The following is a 22912-nucleotide window of genomic DNA, read 5'->3' as shown; positions in this document are numbered from 1 at the left end:
ACCTCAGTTGCGCTTTATCTAGCACTTATTTGGGAATGATCTCGTTTTATAATGTACCTGTTGTCAGTCTTGTCAATACAAGTATTTGTGTCTGTTCAAGCTAAATGTTAGTACGCAAATCTTTGTGATCTTTCCTCTATTGGGAATTGGGGTGGTCGGGTAGCCTAGTGGTTAAAGCGTTCGCTCGTCACGTCGAAGACCCGGGTTCGAATCCCGACATGGGTACAATGTGTGAAGCACTTTTCTGGTGTCCCCTGTCGTGATATTGCTGGAATATTGCTAAAAGCGGCGTAAAACCAAACTCACTCACTCACTCACTCACTCACTCTTGCTGATCGGCATCTTTATGAATATGAATCGTACTTTCGGATCGAAATGGCAAAAGGTAATTTAGCCAAGACGTTTAACTTGAGATTCAGGTATGTCGATGACCTGATATCGTTCAATAACCAATTCCCTTCCACTGATTAACCCACCTGAACTAGAAATAAAGGAGACCAGTGAGGCCGCCTCATCTGTTTCATATTTAGATCTATGCTTAATGACAAAACAACTCTCCACAAGACTGTATGAGACGAGAGTTGACTTCTACTTTCCAATAGTCAACTTTCCCTTTATGTCGAGCAATATTCCTGCAGCCTCAGCCCTTTGTGTCCAGAAAAGATGTTTGATGAGAATGAAAACATTCAAGGCTTTCAAAATGTTATATAGTAGACATGTGGAAGCCATTTCCAAAGTTGACGCATTAGTTACAAGAATGATGTCCGATGCAATTCCCTATTTTGACATGTACCATATTGTCCCATGTTCTGTAGGTAAACAATTGACTTGCCTTTGCATGTTGGTGGCACCGACATACGCTCACCTTTTAGCGAACACCCGGTATCTACACTATTGGATAGTGATTCATGGACGCATGCTCAGGAAAGAGTCGGAATCGTAAGTCGACTCTACTTTTGCAGTATGTCACTTTTATTCAGATAGAATAACATCTGTTGTGCACAGGGTGTGAGAGGGAATTTTTGTGGAGACTACTGCTAATTACATGTATATTATTGATTTATTTTTCAAAGTGTTACTTCGGCCTATATGCATTTAAGCATATTTGATGGAACGCACACCATCTAACCATGACCTATGTACAAAGTGCTATGCCTTTTATCACTGATATAAATAGGATATAAATAGGATATAATGGACGTACACGGTTCCACTTAATTCTTAATGTTTCTTCTCAATGTACTTTGCACAAATATGTTCCGTCATATCTCCCGACTATAAGTAAACAGTGACGCCAGCTTGGCCTATACGATCACATGTGGAAAAGCACTTAACTTGGAAGATGATTTCTAATCTTTTCACTTTTCTGCAGAAACAACTGATGTGAAACATTGTTATTTTTTAAGTTGGAAAGTGTGCAGCTTCTCAAGTGACATTATTTCATTACCGTCATTATATTGTTATTCACTCAGTATCCAGAATTACTGTTTACTGACAAAACGTCATCAGATCGCAACGCAAATACTGCAGTCTGATTCAGGTTTTGGACGTGGTGTAAGGGAGGTGTAAGCCTCTGCGTGTACAATATGCTGGAGAGAAGCAATTTGAAATAGGTTGTAAGTGGGGTAACGAAAATGTGTATAACACGATTATTTTGATGACACTTGTAAGAGAATATATATATAATTTAAATATATTTAAGGAATTGTCCCCTGGATGTTAATGTTCATGCAACTTGGTAGAGGAGAGATGGAATCTGCCCTCCATCGACGTAAGTGCCATTGTTGCTGTGTTTTGAGTCCCTGAAAGTAAAACTAACACCGTCAGCACATAAAATCTCTCTCTTTCCATTGTATCCTTCCCACGTATCACTGCCTTGTATCAGCACTGCCAGAGTATACCATACTCCCGCTGTCATAGCAACAGGCTCCTCAATCAAACATCACATCAAACACTTGACTGTTGACTTTGTACTCAGTTCATATGGGGAAATGTGTGAACCATTACGCAACGAGTTGACAATTGTTTTAGGTATGCTTGTTTGTGATAAGACGGAACCCGGTCGCTAAAATGGCCACGAGATGGGCACGAGTCGCTATTCGGCTTGTCCCGGAATAACACGAGTTGGTCACGAATGGCTTCTCAAGTGACATTATTTTATTACCGTCATTATATTGCTGTTCACTCAGTATCCAGAATTACTATTTACTGACAAAACGTCAGCAGATTGCGACACAAATACTGCAGTCTGATTCAGGTTTTGGACGTGATGTAAGGGAGGTATAAGCCTCTGCATGTACAATATTCTAGAGAGAGGAAATTTGAAATAGGCTGTAAGTGAGGTAACGAAAATGCGAACCACAATTACGATTATTTTGATGACACTTGTAAAAGAAAATATATTTAAGGTTTTGTCCCCTGGATGTTAATGTTCATGCAACACGGAAGAGGAGAGATGGAATCTGCCCTCCTTCGACGCTAGTGCCATTCTTGCTGTGTTTTGACTTCCTGAAGGTAAAACGAACACCGTCAGCACATATCTCTTTCTGTCCATATTCCCCTCGCCACGTATCACCGCCTTCTATCAGCACTGCCAGAGTATACCATACTCCCGCTGTCATAGCAACAGACTTCTCAAACACCACATCAAACACTTGACTGTTGACTTTGTATTCAGTTCTATCTTGAAACATGCACTGGAGAACATCTTCCTCGTTCCCAAAGTAGGTGGTGACAAAGTAGGAAGAGAGTTTAGTCTCACGGGCAGGTCCATACAGGCTGTATCCACAGAGCAGTAGGTTTCGATCACTTTGGAAGGAAATGGCATCATTTCTAAAAAAAACAACATTCCAGCCTCTATTACTCTGTGATGAAAACCTTGTTATGGAATGCGGGGTTCTTTGTTGTCTTTGTTTAGTGTTGAAGGGTTTCACATTATTGCCAGGGCATCCAATATATTCAAGGATCGTGAGACGCTCCTGTTCAGTCAAGAGACCGCTAGCTTTAACGTCCTTAGCCAGGAACGTTAGCTTCAAAAGAGGAAATCTTACTTTCAGTAAAGTCTCTCCAAGAACTGTTCGCTTGATCTCAGGAGTTACCTCCCTTCCCTGACGTCTGCACTCTGCCTCTGCCCAGCGGTTAACGGCGTTAAAGATGACGTGCTCCTCGGCTGACAAATCATCTGACTCCACAATCTGCTGCAACAACCCTTGTCTCAGTGTCAGGAAACCAGATGACTGTAGTGACCTCTCACCTGTATCTTTAATCAAGGTCAAAGCCTTCTGAAACAACTGACTTTGATCAAAACGATGAGCAGCATCTAGAATCACACAGGCGTTGTCAACGTTGAGGTGTTTCTCCAGGAACTCCAGACATTGGGATTCTAAGGCGGTGATGGCATATTTTCGGGAGGCGTACAGTAGAGCTGTTACGTTGTCAGCATCAACAGTTGTGTTGTCTGTGTAAAGGTATCTGAAGAAGGAGAGGACTGCGAATAATTTTCCTGCCAAATGATGCAGTATTTAAAAAATGATAATTCTACCGTTCAACGTAAAATGTATTTAAGATCAGTTAAAATTTGCATGCCAGAATATTTGATTTCATTGTTGACATATGTTCTCGCTTTTGGAGTTGTATGTGAATTTAATGCAGAGGTTTTCAATAATCATTACGTCTCTCATTTTAGAACGAGGTCTGACATGCCTAATTAACTGATCAGCGTATTAGACAGTTTTCACTTTGGTTAAATCCGTGAGTATGGAATCTGTTTAGGAGACTGGTCATTCTCTTGTGTTGAAGTTTTATATATTTTCAATATCCCCACATGAGCATGACATGCACCCAACATGTGGCCCTACAGCGCTGGTATAAGATGGCTTTAGACTTTAAATTCTCAACAGACGCCATCTGTAAAAGAGCCGCGCTGGTAAAAGGCCGAAAACAAGGACCAATGCCTACATCAGCAGGATCGACAGCCTGCACTCAGTGTTCCCTCTGGAGTATGATGGTCATCATTATCACAGAACTATAAAAACTGTTTGTTTGTGAGTACAGTGTTACTATTGTAGTTTTCTAAATAATGTTCTGCTATGTAATACTGTAATGATTAATACTTACAAGAGAAACTGTCTGAAATCCTTAGGCTCTATTTCCGGAACACTGACTTCCGACGTCTCCGCCAGGGGGCCGGTAAACATGGCGTGGAACACACAACTTCTGCTGATGAGCACGTAGCGATGGGCCTTGATCACGTGACCTGTACTTCCAACTCGAAATGTGACGTCACAAAGCTCTTCCGCATCCAACATGCGTAGATTACATTGAGCGAGGGTCTTCCCCGCTTGCCAGTTGTCAACAAACCCTGACGCACTTTCAGCTTGTACGTTCACAGCCGCCATTTTATCTGAAAGTGTGCATGACATATGAAAGACATTGAACAAATAGTTTTCAGATTCAGGTACAGTTACCGAACGAAAGGTCATGCATGTATCCCCACGTAACATGTTTTTGAGCCTCAAATCTTTTCGAGTTCTTTAACAATACGCTACCATACGCTTTTTGACGTAATCAAGATAGACGCTTCAAAGCTCACTGCATTCGTCACCACTCGCCCCTTTCCGTAACCTGCAAGAGTGAGTAAGTGAGTGAGTTGGGTTTAACGCCGCTTTTAACAGTATTCCAGTATCACGGCGTGTCAGCTTAATGTGGGAGGAAAGCCCGAGGTGACGCAGGTCTCAGACGTTTACCACTTCGGTGACACCCTCGAGCACGGGTATGGTGCTGACAAACCAGGAACCCTAATCGGGGAGAACCGGGATTCGAACCCATTATCATAGGTTTCTGGCGTGCCAAAGGGACGCAACACTGCACAGCGAATCGCGGCGCCTTAGACGACTGTGCTACCCGTGTAACCTGCAAGAAGACTCGCCCCCCTATCAATGAATGTTATGTGCGAAAATACGACAAACCAGTCCGAATGCGCGTATGATTTCAAGTTCGTCGTCAAAGACTCCCTCAGAAATATTTTTTGATTTTAGATATGTCTTGCCTCTGAAATATACCCAAGACAGTTACAGGTGTTCAATCATACTTGTAATATCGCATGTCCTGGTGTGTTTTAGATTGCATTTGAAATATATATAATCTATGGGGAAATATATGTGAAACATTACACAATGCGTTGACAATTGTTTTAGGTATGCCCGTTTGCGCTAAGACGCAACCCGGTCGCAAAAATGGCCACGAGAGAGGAACGAGTCGCTATTCGGCTTGTCCCGGAATAACACGAGTTGGTCACGAATGAGCTCACTGAAGACATCTAGGAGTCCGCCACTTGTCGTTGAAATTATGTTACAAATTAAGCTACACGAGGTAAGATATTCAATAAGTGAGTGAGTGTGTATCGTTTTATGCCGCTTTTAGCAATATTCCAGCAATATCAAGGCGGGGGACACCAGAAATAGGCTTCACACATTGTACCCATGTCGGGGATCGAACCCGGATCTTTAGCACTTGTATACTTGTATAATGACAATATTTGTACTTAAGTGCCCGATAGGCCATGTTGGCCAGGCAATGTACATTAATACGTGTAGGTGTGATAAGTATTATTATTTGTATTTACGTCATGTGCCAAGATGATTAAATAATCTTCTTATTCTAATCTTTACACACTTCTGCACAAACACTTGATGTGAAACAAATCGTTGGAAAATGAGAAACTGTTTAAGCTGACCTTTTTCATAATTTCATTAACTTTATCATATTGTTATCCATTTATAATACACAATTAGAATGTACTAGGTATGTTCGATTTTGAAAATTTTAGTCAAACTGAGTTAACCAGTGTCAATCAAGGATATCCGACTCAGAACGTATAAAATACAACCTTAGATGTAATAATGACTCCCAGGAGGCGGAGAAACCCAAAACCCTTTGCTAAAATACACAGCTTCTGAGAAGTTAACAAGTGTTTCATTTCGAGGCAAAGCTGTCATCAACAATCAAAAGTTACATTTCACTGACATATATAATAATCAATACCTAGTTAATTATATTCATTACAATCACTATATTCATAATTGAATAAAAAAATTAAACAAATTTTCTTTATAGGTGGACCCGTGAAGATCCGGGATAGAATAGGTCTACAGCAACCCATGCTTGCCGTGAAAGGCGACTATGCTTGTCGTAAGAGGCGACTAACGGGATCGGATGGTCAGGCTCGCTGTCTTTGTTGATGCATGTCTTCGATCCTAATTGCACGGATCGATGCTCATGATGTCAATCACTGGATTGTCTGGTCCAGACTCGATTATTTACCGACCGCCGTCATATAGCTGGAATATTGCTGAGTGCGGCGTTAAACAACAAACCAAACCAAACCAAACTCTTTACAGACGCCCCAAACACTGACAAGATGCCACCAGGACTAAATGGTGCGTTCCTTTCAAAACCCTGGCCGCCAGGGGTGAACCAAGGTATAACCCAAGTTGACCTTGATTGACCAATGTTAGCTCATGTCAACTCATTTACGTCATAATACGGTTGACCAAGGTCGCCCTTACCGACTGAATATTTGGGGTGCTTTGGTTAGCAAATTTTCATAATTGAACGCACCTTCCAATACCGCAGGCTTGTTCGAGTGTTGGTGGTGTAAGGGAGGTAACTCCAGCAATTTCCATATTCTAGACAGAGGCACTTCAAACATGTTGTTTACTCTATTCATATCAAACCAATTTGACGCAAATAAGTTTCATACATTCCTGGGTACGGAATGGAATTGGAGGGTGGTCTAAAATAGGTGTGTCCGGCACACTCATTGTATAAATATAACTGGGACAATAACAACAGGACATCACATGAGCCTATAACAGATCAGACTTCACACCTGGCCGGTTTATGAGTCTTGTTCCTCAAATCAACAATAGTATTTATGACAAAAGGCTGAACCCAGTACAATGCTGGTACAAAGGCTGCTCTACTTTCTACCCACATGGTCGTTTACTTACCAATATCTGGAAGACAGACACAAACCGAACTGATCACAGAGTCACCGATGTCAAAGTCTACTTCCGTGTGTGGGTCACGTGGTCTACTTTCGTTTTAGGTGTACGGGTGAATAGCATATTTATAGGTTTATTGTGTGTCGCGACGTGACTAAAGTGTGTGACATTCTCACTTAAATTTAGCATAGGAAAATACAGAAATAATTTCATTTCCGATATGCCATCAAAATACCAGAATATACCACAAAGTATTGTATTGTATTTCGCAACTTTCCCGGAACATCGGCAGGAATTATGTGGGTACACAGCAGGAAGTACGTCAATGCCTTTTAAATCAATGGCTTTTGACGAGATACAATCATCCATGTTTGCAATATTCCAGCATTATCAGGGCCGGGACAAAGAAATGGGCTTCATACATTGTACTCATGTGGGGAATCGAACCCGGGTCTTCGGCGTGAGAAGCAAACGCTTTTATAACTAGGCTACCCCAACGAGAGTGTTATTGGATCAATTAGCTCTTGGATATCTTGATTTTTCACAACTAGGCTACCCCACCGATACTGTTATTGGATCAAGCTCTTGGATATCTTGATTTTTTAACAACTAGCTTACCCCACCGAGAGTGTTATTGGATCAATTAGCACTTGCAACCTGAACTTTTTAACCTGTGTTGTGTAAATGGAATAATGCCTACAGTATGGACGAAAGGTATAATAAATACAATCCCAAATCATCAATTGCTGATAAGTACGACCCGTTAGCATACAGAGGATTATCACTCACGAACTCAAGCTATAAACTGTATTGTTCTGTTTTAAATGCCCGATTGTATAAGTATGCAGAAAAAACAACGACATCATAGCAGACGAACAGAACGGTTTCACTCACCTCTATAATGGAGTCACGGACATAACTCAAGAAATCAACGTATTTAGCTTTTATAGATTTTAAAAAGGCGTATGTCACAATAAACCGAGATATTCTATGGAAACGACTGTCACGAACTGGGAACCTCTCCCAGTGGTTTAATGTACAGTGTGGTCTTAAACAGGGGTGCCTACTGTCCCCTTTATTATTTAACATGTATATAAATGACTTGATTATCACACTGAAGGGACTGGATATCGGTGTAACTATAAACAAGGTATGTGTGTTAGCATATCAGACGATATAGTGCTCTTAGCGGAGAATGAAGCGGACCTAAATGTTCTCTTAGACTGTCTCAATAATTGGTGCTGTGTTAACAAGATGTCGGTGAATCAGGAAAATCTAAAGTTATTCATTGCAGAAGTTTATCGACGCCAAGAACTGATCAAGAATTTCACTGTGGAACAATTATCTTAGATCTTACGGACAATTAAAGGTACCTTGGAGTCCTGATTACAGAGTTTTTAGACTTTTCACGCATGGAGAAAGCTGTTTTAAGTTCTGCCACACGCGCATCCACTCATCTCGAAGTTCAAGGCGATTGGAGGGATGCATATAGATACATATAACAAGATGTACGACACCATGTTATGGTCGTCTGTTGAGTACGGATCAGCTATATGGGGGACAAGGAACCAACCGTCTTTAAAAACTGTACAAAACAGAGCAATGAAGTTTTTTAAAGGCCCTCGAAAATCAGCTCCTAACGCTGCCGTTGAGGGGGATATGGGATGGGCACTCACGCCTGTCAAGCTTTGGGGAAGTGCAATTAGAAGATAAATACTATGTGTGTGTCTATTTCCGGGATTTTATCGAGTATTTGCATCTTGGAAATTCATCTCGAGACCCGAAAGCGTTAGCTTGAGGGGCTCGAATGAAAATTTCCAAGATGCAAATACTCGATAAAATCCCGGAAATAGACACACACATAGTATTTATCGATATTGTAAACCTATTGTTTTATTTAGAAAAAAACATTCGCACTCTTTAACACCCCGGACTTACTCGGTTGTGAGGCGTCAACATCGAACGTTCTGTTGTTGTTATGGTGACTGTGATTTTGGTAATGATGACGGACTACTTTCCTGAGTGTAAGTCATTCATAAGTTGCTGGTGCTTCAGTCGAATGTTCACCGTATAATTAATAATAAAAATAAACAAACTCGAAATCGTCTGTGAGTTTGTTTGTTATTATTATCAGTTACATTATCTGTTGTTATGTCAACATAATCGTTTTTTCAGAGTGTAAACCCCCTGGATGCCACAGCGACACATATGTCCCTCCTCTTCAACCCTCACTTAGAAATCGAATAAAATTCAAAATACATCACGCAGATTAATACACTTCACAGTTTTGAATTCCTTTCTGTTTATCATTTTAGGCAATTCAAAATTACTGAAAGTGAGTTCTGAAAATTAGGTACATTGTAAATCTCGCCAAATCACAATTCACGGCGTTATATAAATATTCACTGTGTGTTTAGAAATCTAAATATCGGATATTTACTCGAATATTAAAGTAGAAAATTAGCATATTAGCGATCACGGGTATCAAATCACTACTGATAATTCTGAAACGTCGCTGATAAGCCTAGAATCGTTTAGAATGTTTTGGAAAATACGAATACACGAACGCCGAAGTGTACGTTCCGCCATATTGGATTGTGTTTACAAAATGCCGGTTATGAGACGCCTATTCGATCAGGTATATTTCAATGTTTAATGCTATATATACATTTTCGAAACAATGGATACATGGTCTTTGTCACCAATGCAAATTATCTAGATGAAATCATGCGAAATACGTTAGGTATGGAAACGAAAACTGTGCTCGGAAAACCGTACTTGCTGAAATGTAAACAAAGCAAAATTCAGATTTTACACTGTGTAGCCTTTTTAGAGGTACTTTCGTCTAATTGTTGCTCGATCATGCGTTTGAGAATATTCATGGGAAGAGTATCGTTGCACCAATTATGGAAATACACATATATACATTACAATGATGTGGTAAATTCAACAGAAGCCGTTTACAAAAGTTTCTGTCCTGTGTGGCGCCATGACTGACGCTAAATCACGCACAACGATGACGGTAGTTATCTGCATTTCTGACTAATTCTTTTTCTTACATTGGAAAACATGGTAAACAAATAACAGTAAGCAGATTGTCAGAATGCTTCTGATTACTTACGTGACCCATTTATGTGTATACGATCCCTCAATCAACGAAAATCCTCCTCTGGAAATCCCGCGTAATGTTGTCAGTGAACACGCCATTTTGTAAAAGTCGGTCACCGGTAGTGATGTCATACGGAAGTAAACATTGTTGTACATATTTGGTAATTTCTTTGAGGTGTTAACTTTCAACTTGGCACCCAGCGTGTTCTTTGTTATTGTCTAGTTTGCATTTTCATCATCGCCTTGATAATCCAGATATGACGGAAACCTTTTTGTGTCGGGTCACATAATTTATGAGTAGTAGGCAGCACATAGGATGACGTCACTTATGACAGTGGTGTCATGTATAATGCGCTACTGCAATCATGACAAATTCATCGGTTCGATGCTAAAAAGGTGCTATTTTGGGGTGTGTGGGTGGGTGAGTTGGGTTTAACGCCGCTTTTAACATTATTCCAGTTATATCACGGCGTGTCAGCTTAATGTGGGAGGAAAGCCCGAAGTGATGCAGGTCTCAGACGTTTACCATTTCGGTGAAACCCACGAGCACGGGTATGGCGCTGACAAACCTAGAAACATAATTTTGGGGTGTGAAAGAAACAGATTACTGCACTCGTGCCTGTCAGATACCATTGATCTTACAACTCGTTGTTACAAAGCGTATCTAACTCGCTTTCGCTCGTTAGATACGTTTTGAAACAACTCGTAAGATCAATGGTATCTGACAGACACTAGTGTAGTAATCTCTATTTCCTACACAGTGATTCGGTCGCTTGCTTCAGGGAATTCAAATCATATTTTCATCCTTTGACATTTGGTCATGTGACCCAAATTAGCCAATCACAACACAGAACACACTTTCTATAGGTTTACAATACTGTATATACTAAAATGAATAGCCTCAGCAGAAATCGTCTTACATACAAGATCTTCCAATGGACAAAGACACAAGCACATAGAAATAAAAACAACTGGATCAAGCGGATACGACACAAACTAAAGGCACTCAACTTATTGGAATTAGAAGAAGTTTCAAACGGCACCTACATTAAACAGAATGTCGCCAGGGTCAGGGAAGCAGTTTACGACCAACATATGCGGGACTGGAAGCAGACGATAGCTTGTACTCACAGTAAGACTGGCAAGGGAGGTAACAAACTTAGACACTACTCTACTTTCAAGACCGAGTTTACTGCTGAGCCTTACATTACAGAGAGAATACCCCGACGCCACAGAAAAGCCCCGTCGTTGTTCCGATGTGGAGTAGCCCCCTTACACGTGGAGACAGGGCGATATAATAATACACCCCTTGAAGAGAGAGTATGTTTTAATTGTAAAGATGTTGTGGAAAATGAAGCACATGTACTTTTACACTGCCCCCTATAAAAAAATGTTACTAAAAATATGTTAGTTTTATGTTCAACGTTAAATGCCAATTTTTATGCCAAGCTTTTATTATGTCGTGCCCATATATTTTTTAAGTTAATGCCAAAACCTGCATGGATGTCTTAGATGTTAGAAAATTACTTTTATATACATCTTAAACTTTTATAAATATTTTATGCTATTTACCCTTTTTACTAACGTATATATATTTATTCCATATTTTATGTCTGTGTATCATTTAACGTTCTATAGTCTCTCATGATCCCATACGGGATGGCTCATCACATGTATTTTATCACGTGACCTGTATATATTTTGTATTTTATATGAGATGAAACATGAAATAAATTACCTTACCTTTACCTTTGTACGTTAATAGTCTTTGTATCTGAAAGTTGGCATGATATATGAAAGGCATTGGCGTATCAGTCTGATCAAATAGGTTTCAGATTCAGGTACAGTTACCCGAAGAAAGCACATACATGTCTATGTAGTTCCATCAGATGCCATTCTGGATGTACAAGTGATTTGGAGGAAGGGTAATTTTTTTTTCAAAGACAGGCAAGTATGTCCTTCACATTAGGAGAAAATTACTTTGTAAGCTAACCCCTTCCTTTGAAGTAAAATGCATTGAAGTGGTGACTACCAAAAGTTCGTTTCTAAAATATGATTGCAATTCGTAAATCTTCAATCAATCAACCTTTATTTACACATATGCTGAAAGGCTACATGCCCAAAGTACAGATTGCATGGGTAGTGTAACATACATATTATCAATTAATCCTTTAATATGCATTTTCTATAATTCATTGCATGAAATACATATGATGTCACATTTTTACATACTGCCATTTCGGAAGCAAATAATCTTGACAATATTCAATATTCAATACGCAAATGATCATATACTGGACACACAACGGGAGGATCTTACTCATCTCGTTCTTCCTGCTTATTGCATATTTTACAAACTCTGTGTTCTTTTAACATTCGTGTGTATGTATCCTGTTCAATGTTAAGATTAGGCGGTGAGCATCTTTTTCGCGAAAAAAATATATTCTTTTTTTGCTAAAGAGATGTCAAAAGGTATTCTTCAGTTATACATCGATTTCTAATCATTACATTGCATTTCACGTTGATTTTTAATCATTACATTACATTTTACATTGATTTGTAATCATTAAACCAAGTTCAATAATAGTTTTCTTAACAGATGCGACCCGATATGGGCTTCCAGAACTATCATACAATGACATCATTTCATAACATTTTCTTGGCTATCTATAAGGAGGTATATGATAATTTTACCCAATGCCTTAGAACTTAATCCTGTGCATATGTAAACAATGTAACTTTACCACATTCACCATATACTTAGCACTTGTTTTGTAGGCTACGGCATTGAGACTACGAGATGAGGACACCATTATTGATTACATGTAAAAGTATATTATTTATTTCTTATTTGAAAATGTTACTTCGACCTACATGTATAATTATTCAAGCCTATTAGTTGGAACACAATCAATCAAGCGTGAACTATATGTAAACCATCATAATTTTTATCACTGATTTTAATTGCACCTGATTTTTTATGTTGCTTCCCTATATATTTGTAACAAGTATGTTTGTCATATTCTTTCAGTCTTATGTAAACAGTGACGCCAGGTTGGTCTACATCAATCACATGCTGAATCACTTAACTTGGCATAAGTGATTTCTAATCTCACATTTCTGAAGAAACATGTGAAACATTTCATTGTTTAAGTTGGAAAGTGAACAGCTGCCCAAGTGAAATTATTTCATTAACATCATTATTTTGTTATCCATTTTAATTCAAAATTACAAAACACTGACGAAACATCAATATACCCTATCCCTCATATCGCAGGTAAGTTCGGGCCCGAAACAGGATGTAAGGGAGGTAACTCCAGCATGCACAATTGTCAAGATCGATTCAACTTTAAATAGGTTGTTTTCTGCATTTATATCCAATCAATTTGACCTAAATAAGTGTTATAACAATTGTGAGTAAGGAATGAAATATTAGGAATGTCTTAAATCGGCGTGCGGTGCACAGTAATTGTGTGACTATACGATAACAGTGACAACGACACCAGGACATCACATAAACCGATAATAGGTCAGACTGAACACACGTGCGGCCTATGAATATTGTACCTTAATTCAACAATATCTAACACACGGCTAAACCCAGTACCATGATGATATAATTGATCCTCTACTTCCTACCAAAGTGCTCGTTTACTTACCAATATCTGGAAAACAGACACGAACTGGACTGTTTACTGTGTAACCGCTGACAGTGTACGCTTCCGTGTGTGGGTCATGTGATCTACTTTCGGTTCAAGTGTACAGGTGAATGGTGAGTGTAAGTTTATTGTGTGTCGCGACTAATATGACTAATGTGTCTAATTTGGGAAAATGTATCGTGTCTCTGTCCTCATTTCCCATAGTTCAGTACTTGCTGAATGTGGCCTCAGCGGGAGAATAAAATCAAACATGGAGCGAGGTTCATTTTGTCGCAACTACTTTAACAACAAAACCATCATGGTGCAAAGGTTGTCCACCCCGCACTGATTGTATGAGTGTTATCTGTACCTGGGCATTTGACAGTTTCCGTAGGGAAGGATGATTTACCAAATACCTTATTAAATATGTATAATATATATATGATTGTGAGCACTGGTATTATTTACCAGCTGTTGCCATGATCCGCCAATCTCACTAAAATCAGATCTTAGTTCTCGCTACCACTAAACAAAGATCTGAGGACATCCCATTACGGGTCACGTCAGACCGACCTTGCGCGAACTTTGATCGACCAATGGATTGACCAATCAGAAGGGAGCTTTCTTGTGCTTTACGGCACCAATTTCAAATTGGCGAATACGCTTCGAAACATATGTTGACAAATTCTCGATTACAAATTTGAAACCTGAACAAAAGAACATTCTGGAATGGCTAATAGATGATCTAGATTGTGTGGATTCAGTCGTTAAAACCGTAAGTATCGTTCGGAATACCCTGTGTTATGCATTTCGAGGTAGAAATCACATTCTGACTGTCACTTTCGTAATCTGGTAAGCGACGCTCTGATTAGTCGGATGAAAGGTCGTTCTGCGGCGACCCCTTATGGGATGTCTTCAGATCTTTGTTCAGCGGTAGCGAGGATTAAGGTATAATTTTAATGAGATTGATGATCCACTTACAGAGAATAGAGGCCAGTGAGTCAATTTTGTGATTCCGTAAGTTCAGCTACATGGGCTGGAAGTCAGTGTCACCTCATTAACTGTTGGAAAACATAAGCATATGTACTGAAAGTCGTTTATATCAAAGGGTAAATCGAGTCACTTCCACGAGCCCTTGTATTACCGTTTATGATTGTAAACCTAATCCTGCGTCTTTCATTATGATTTGTTTAATGTTCATTGATCTTGTGTGGATAGTTAGTGATTTCAAGTATGATGTGGAATGTTTTGTAGAGACTGCGATAAGGCGAGATGAGGATCCTGCTTTTCATTACGTGTATAAGGGATCCGTGACGATCAGGGATAGAATATGTCTTCAGCAACCCATGCTTGTCGTAAGAGGCGACTAACGGGATCGGGTGGACAGGCTCGCTGACTTGATTGATGCATGTCATTGTATCCCAATTGTGTGGATCGATGCTCATGATGTCAATACCCGATTGTCTGGTCCAGAATCGATTATTTACAGACCGCCCTTATGTATCTGAGATATTGCCGGGAGCGGCGTTAAACAACAAACAAACGTGTATTAGGCGAACTTCTTCTTTGATAGGCATTAAGAAGTTGGAGTACTAAGTAAGGATAAGAATTTATAGATGAACAACTTTTTTATTACAATTAAGAGCGACGTTTCGGTGTAGGTTCTAACACACTTGCTTGATAACGGTGGTAGAGCCTACACCGAAACGTCGCTCTTAATTGTAATAAAGAAGTTGTTCATCCATAAATTCTTATCCTTACTGTGTATAAGGCGAGAAGACAGTACTATTCATTACGTGTATAACTCAAGATGACGACACTGCTATTCATTACGTGTATAAGGCTAGATGAGGACAATACCTTTCATACAGCTGGAGTATTGCTGAATGCGGCGTTAAACAACAACAAAAAAATCTTGTTTTTGTGATTCTTACCATTCGATGTCGAGGTCGCGTGACGTTAGTCGATGTCACGGTTCTATTGTTGTTTTTTTTCTTCTAAATTTGACTTTCCGATCCAAACCAGGGTTTATGACCTCCACTCTACTTCTTTGCTTGAATTAAATTATAGTGACGTGATGACTCCTTAATACTAGTATTCGTTTTGTACTCCACTATCCCATATGACTTAAGAAAAAACTTCATTCCTTGATCCCTGGGACTTCATTCTTGACAATAGAGACAGTTATTCTATCGTCAGGGGTTCAGGTCAATTTGTCAAAGATGAAAGCAAATGCCATCTGAAGTTAACTAAAAAAAACAATATGTGAAATACTGGACTTCCTCATTGATAACAACCATATAAAATGTGGGGGTAAGACATTTGGGCAAAAAGCAGGTATACCCATGGGAACCAATTATGTTTCCCTTCTTTCTGATTGGCATCTTTTTGCATATGAATCGGACTTTCTGCTCGGAAAGGCAAAGTCAAAAAAGGTAATTTAGCCAAGAAGTTTAACTTGAGCTTCAGGTATGTCGATGACCTGATATCGTTCAATAACCAATTCCTTCCACTGATTAACCCACCTGAACTAGAAATAAAGGAGACCAGTGAGACCACCTCATGTGTTTCATATTTAGATCTATGCTTAATGACTCAGAGTGACAAAACAACTCTCCACAAGAATGTATGAGACGAGAGTTGACTTCTACTTTCCAACAGACAACTTTCCCTTTATGTCGAGCAATATTCCTGCAGCCTCAGCCCTTTGTGTCCAGAAAAGATGTTTGATCAGAATGAAAACATTCAAGGCTTTCAAAATGTTATATAGTAGACATGTGGAAGACATTTCCAAAGTTGACGCATTAGTTACAAGAATGATGTCCGATGCAATTCCCTATTTTGCCATGTACCATATTGTCCCATGTTCTGTAGGTGAACAATTGACTTGCCTTTGCATCTGGGTGGCACCGACATACGCTCACCTTTTAGCGAACACCTGGTATCTACACTATGAAAGAGTCGGAATCGTAAGTCGACTCTACTTTTGCAGTATGTCACTTTTATTCAGATATAATAGCATCTGTTATGCACAGGGTGTGAGAGGGAATTTTTGTGGAGACTACTGCTAATTACATGTATATTATTTATTTATTTTTCCAAGTGTTACTTCGGCCTATATGCATTTAAGCATATTTGATGGAACGCACACCATCTAACCATGACCTATGTACAAAGTGCTATGACTTTTATCACTGATATAAATAGGATATAAAGAGGATATAATGGACGTACACGGTTCCACTTAATTCTTAATGTTTCTTCTCAATGTACTTTGCACAAATATGTTCCGTCATATCTCACGACTATAAGTAAACAGTGACGCCAGCTTGGCCTATACGATCACATGTGGAAAAGCACTTAACTTGGAAGATGATTTCTAATCTTTTCACTTTTCTGCAGAAACAACTGATGTGAAACATTGTTATTTTTTTAAGTTGGAAAGTGTGCAGCTTCTCAAGTGACATTATTTCATTACCGTCATTATATTGTTATTCACTCAGTATCCAGAATTACTATTTACTGACAAAACGTCATCAGATCGCAACGCAAATACTGCAGTCTGATTCAGGTTTTGGACGTGGTGTAAGGGAGGTGTAAGCCTCTGCGTGTACAATACGCTGGAGAGAAGCAATTTGAAATAGGTTGTAAGTGAGGTAACGAAAATGTGTATAACACGATTATTTTGATGACACTTGTAAGAGAATATATATATAATTTAAATATATTTAAGGATTTGTCCCCTGGATGTTAATGTTCATGCAACAAGGTAGAGGAGGGATGGAATCTGCCCTCCATCGACGTAAGTGCCATTGTTGCTGTGTTTTGAGTCCCTGAATGTAAAACTAACACCGTCAGCACATAAAATCTCTCTCTTTCCACTGTATCCTTCCCACGTATCACTGCCTCGTATCAGCACTGCCAGAGTATACCATACTCCCGCTGTCATAGCAACAGGCTCCTCAAACATCACATCAAACACTTGACTGTTGCCTTTGTACTCGGTTCATATGGGGAAATGTGTGAACCATTACGCAACGAGTTGACAATTGTTTTAGGTATGCTTGTTTGTGATAAGACGGAACCCAGTCGCTAAAATGGCCACGAGATGGGCACGAGTCGCTATTCGGCTTGTCCCGGAATAACACGAGTTGGTCACGAATGGCTTCTCAAGTGACATTATTTTATTACCGTCATTATATTGCTATTCACTCAGTATCCAGAATTACTATTTACTGACAACACGTCAGCAGATCGCGACACAAATACTGCAGTCTGATTCAGGTTTTGGACGTGGTGTAAGGGAGGTATAAGCCTCTGCATGTACAATATTCTAGAGAGAGGAAATTTGAAATAGGCTGTAAGTGAGGTAACGAAAATGCGAACCACAATGACGATTATTTTGATGACACTTGTAAAAGAAAATATATTTAAGGTATTGTCCCCTGGATGTTAATGTTCATGCAACACGGAAGAGGAGAGATGGAATCTGCCCTCCTTCGACGCTAGTGCCATTCTTGCTGTGTTTTGACTTCCTGAAGGTAAAACGAACACCGTCAGCACATAAAATCTCTTCCTTTCCATTTTGTCCTCGCAACGTATCATTGCCTTCTATCAGCACTGCCAGAGTATACCATACTCCCGCTGTCATAGCAACAGGCTTCTCAAACATCACATCAAACACTTGACTGTTGATTTTGTACTCAGTTTTATCTTGAATCTTGCATTGGAGAACATCTTCCTCGTTCCCAAAGTAGGTGGTGACAAAGTAGGTAGAGGGTGTACTCTCATAGGCAGGCCCATACAGGCTGTATCCACAGAGCATCAGGTTTCGGTCACTTTGGAAGGAAATGGCATCATGAGCATTACACGAAACACCCCAGCCTACACACTGTGTTGAAAACCTAGTTATGGAATATGCGGTTCTTTGTTTTCTCTGCTTAGTGTTGAAGGGTTTCACATCATTGTCAGGGCATACACAATATTCCAAGATGCTGAGGCGCTCTGGTTCAGTCAAAAGACCGCTAGCTTTAACGTCCTTAACCATAAACATTTGCTTCAAAAGAGGAAATCTGACTTTAAAAAAAGTCTCGCCAAGAACCGTTCGCTTTGTCTCAGGAGTTACCTCCCTTCCCTGACGTCTGCACTCTGCCTCTGCCCAGCGGTTAACGGCGTTAAAGATGACGTGCTCCTCGGCTAACAAATCATCTGACTCCACAATCTGATGCAACAACACTTGGCTCAGTGTCAGGAAACCAGATGACTGTAGTGACCTCTCACCTGTATCTTTAATCAAGGTCAAGGCCTTCTGAAACAACTGGCTTTGATCAAAACGATGAGCAGCATCTAGAATCACACAGGCGTTGTCAACGTTGAGGTGTTTCTCCAGGAACTCCAGACATTGGGATTCTAAGGCGGTGATGGCATATTTTCTGGAGGCGTACAGTAGAGCTGTTACGTTGTCAGCATCAACAGTTGTGTTGTCTGTGTAAAGGTATCTGAAGAAGGAGAGGACTGCGAATAATTTTGCTGCCAAATGATGCAGTATTTAAAAAATGATAACTCTACCGTTCAACGTAAAATGTATTTAAGATCAGTTAAAGTTTGAATGCCAGAATATTTGATTTCATTGTTGACATATGTTCTCCCTGTTGGAGTTGTATGTGAATTAAATGCTGCTTTGAAGAGGTTTTCAATAATCATGACATCTCTCATTTTAAAACGAGGTCAGACATGCCTAATTTAGTGTTCAAGGTATTAGACAGTTATCACTTTGGTTAAACCCATGAGTATGGAATCTGTTTTCGAGACTGGTCATTCTCTTGTGTTGAGGTTTCATATAAACTGACGTCCAAAAGAAACTTTACCAACTGAAAATATAAATTTCTTTTGATGAAGTCTAAAACACACAACCTAAATACAACAATAGTGTATGCAGAAAATGTTAATCGTCTGTTACATGTGAATAACACGACATTGTCGTGCACCACGGACAACTGCAAATGCACGTGCGGGTAAGGGTATACAACGATTGCAATGGCAAGTCAGACATCCACAGTGATAAATAAACACAAAAGAAATGCCACGACTCACATCCGAACAACGTGAACGAGCCTTGGATATGGTACAGATGGGAGTCACCCACGCCGATATTGCACGAACCTTCGGTTGCTCTCGTGTTGCCGTTACCAACTTGATGCAACGTTACAGACAGACAGGGCGGACCGCTGACGGACCAAGAACAGGCAGACCCCGGGTGTCCACGCCCTATGATGACCGGTACTTGCGTACCTTGCACCTCCGAAATCGCTTCCTGAAAGTGACGTCATCGGCGACAAATGCCTTAGGTCACAGGGTTAGTCGACAGACAGTGGCCAGGAGACTCAGGGCTCATGGAATCAGGGCTTTTAGACCATACAGAGGACAGCTATTGACAGCGCAACATCGTTGTCTGCGATTGAGATGGGCCCGGACTGTACGACGTTGGCAACGACGTGACTGGCAGAGGGTTGTCTTCACTGACGAAAGTCGATTCTGTATGTTTAGGGCTGATGGAAGACAACGTGTTTACCGCCGAAGGGAACTGATCTCGGCCCTCCAAGACGAATGGCGTCAAATCCCACGTGACCTCATCAGACGACTGACTATTTCTGTGCGTCGAAGAGTTTTTGCGTGTATTGAGGCATTTGGTGGTCACACACGCTACTTATGACTTGTTATTGAACGTCAGCGATTGTTTATGTACTCTGACTATTGTCCATGATTCTGAAAGCTCGAGTTTTGTACTACACCCAACTTTGGGGGGCTCTGACGTCATTCTCGGTCGCGGTATAATTGTCATTTTAAGTGTTGATTATGTTGATATATTGATCTTCTCAATACACTTTACTTCATGCATGTATGTTTTGTTGTTTTGGAGCAAGAGTGATTTCAATATCCCCACATGAGCATGACATTCACCCAACATGTGGCCCTACAGCGCTAGTATAAGATGGCTTTAGACTTTAAGCTCTCGCCACGTGTGAAAAGAATGGCATATTCAGCCTTCTGTAAAAGAGCCGCGCTGGTAAAAGGCCGAATTCACGGACCAATGCCTACGTCAGATGATGACAACCTGCACTCAATATTCCCTCTTGAGTATGATGGTGATACAGTGTTACTTTTATAGTTTTCTAAATAATGTTCTGTTCTGTAATACAGTAATGATTAATACTTACAAGAGAAACTGTCTGAAATCCTCAGGCTCTATTTCCGGAACACTGACTTCCGACGTCTCCGCCAGGGGGCCGGTAAACATGGCGTGGAACACACAACTTCTGCTGATGAGCACGTAGCGATGGGCCTTAATCACGTGACCTGTACTTCCCACACGAAATGTGACGTCACAAAACTCTTCCACATCCAACATGCGTAGATTACATTGAGCGAGGGTCTTCCCCGCTTGCCAGTTGTCAACAAACCCTGACGTACTTTCAGCTTGTTGTACGTTCACAGCCGCCATTTTATCTGAAAGTTGTCATGACATATCAAAGATATTGAACAAATAGTTTTCAGATTCAGGTACAATTACCCAACGAAAGGTCATGCATGTATCCCCACGTAACATGTTTTTGAGCCTCAAATCTTTTCGAGTTCTTTAACAATACGCTACCATACGCTTTATGACGTAATGAAGATAGACGCTTCAAAGCTCACTGCATTCGTCACCACTCGCCCCTTTCCGTAACCTGCAAGAGTGAGTAAGTGAGTGAATTGGGTTTAACGCCGCTTTTATCATTATTCCAGTTATATCGCGGCGTGTCAGCTTAATGTGGGAGGAAAGCCCGAAGTGACGCAGGTCTCAGACATTTACCACTTCGGTGAAACCCACGAGCACGGGTATGGTGCTGACAAACCTAGAAACATAATCGGGGCGAGCCGGGATTCGAACCCATTATCATAGGTTTCTGGCGTGCCAAAGGGACGCAACACTGCACAGCAAATAGCGGCGCCTTAGACGACTGGGCCACCCGTGTAACCTGCAAGAAGACTCGTCCCCCTATCGATGAATGTTATGTGCGAAAATCCGACAAACCAGTCCGAATGCGCGTATGATCTCAAGTTCTTCGTCAAAGAATCCTTCAGAAATAATTTTTGATTTTACACATGTCTTGCCTCTAAAATATACCCAAAACAGTTAAAGGTGTTCAATCATACTGTATAATATCGCATGTCCTGATGTGCTTTAAATTGCATTTGAAATATATATAATCTATGGGGAAATATATGTGAACCATTACACAACGCGTTGACAATTGTTTTAGGTATGCCCGTTTGCGCTAAGACGCAACCCGGTCGCAAAAATGGCCACGAGAGGGGCACGAGTCGCTATTCGGATTGTCCCGGAATAACACGAGTTTGTCACGAATGAGCTCACTGAAGTCATCAAGGAGTTCGCCGCTTGTCGTTGAAATTATGTTACAAATTAAGCTACACGGGTTAGATATTCAATAAGTGAGTGAGTGAGTGTGTATTGTTTTACGCCGCTTTTAGCAATATTCCAGCAATATCACGACGGGGGACACCAGAAATGGGCTTCACACATTGTACCTATGTCGGGGATCGAACCCGGATCTTTAGCACTTGTATAATTGTATTATGACAATATTTCTACTTAAGTGCCTCATAGGCCATGTTGGCCAGACAATGTACATTAATACATGTAGGTGTGATATGTAGTATTATTTGTATTTACATCGTGTGACAAGATGATTAAATAATCTTCTTCCTCTAATCCTTCACACTTCTGCACAAACACTTGATGTGAAACAAATCGTTGGAAAATGAGAAGCTGTTTAAGTGGACCTTTTTTAATAATTTCATTAACATTATCATGTTGTTATCCATTTATGTTACACAATTAGAATGTACTAGGTATGTTCGATTTTGAAAATTTTAGTCAAACGGAGTTAACCAGTGTCAATCAAGGATATCCGACTCAGAACGTATAAAATACAACCTTAGATGCAATAATGGCTGCCAGGAGACGGAGAAACCCCAAACACTTTGCCAAAATACACAGCTTCAGAGAAGTTAACAAGTGTTTCATTTCGTGGCAAAGCTGTCATCGTATCTTTGTCTATTGAATGTCAATCGAAAGTGACATTTGCACTGACATATATA

At 40.2% G+C, this 22912-nt stretch overlaps 1 protein-coding gene across 4 annotated transcripts in view; it reads right to left on the bottom strand.

Annotated features, from left to right (window-relative positions):
• The window catches only part of LOC124150780 (BTB/POZ domain-containing protein 6-like), a 54738-nt gene that overhangs the window by 27232 nt on the left and 4594 nt on the right, over positions 1 to 22912 (bottom strand). For 2 of the 4 annotated variants that reach the window (XM_048385776.1, XM_048385775.1), the window contains exons 2-3: positions 20968 to 21256; positions 16721 to 19248 (exon numbers count right to left, since the gene is read on the bottom strand). The exons of 1 other annotated variant lie outside the window; for it this stretch is intronic. In XM_048385776.1, the coding sequence (XP_048241733.1) occupies positions 18210 to 19248; positions 20968 to 21251 (1323 nt within the window). In that variant the 5' untranslated portion in view covers positions 21252 to 21256 and the 3' untranslated portion in view covers positions 16721 to 18209. Of the gene's footprint in view, positions 1 to 1710; positions 3472 to 4116; positions 4403 to 16720; positions 19249 to 20967; positions 21257 to 22912 lie in introns of those variants that run through there. One more of the 4 variants, XM_048385777.1, reaches the window with a different exon arrangement.

The sequence above is a fragment of the Haliotis rufescens genome, unplaced genomic scaffold, assembly GCF_023055435.1.
Source record: "Haliotis rufescens isolate VD_foot unplaced genomic scaffold, xgHalRufe1.0.p SCAF_6, whole genome shotgun sequence".
Classification (NCBI taxonomy): Eukaryota; Metazoa; Mollusca; class Gastropoda; order Lepetellida; family Haliotidae; genus Haliotis; species Haliotis rufescens.
Note: the sequence above shows the minus strand (reverse complement) of the source record. Positions and strands in the feature narration are given on the sequence as shown.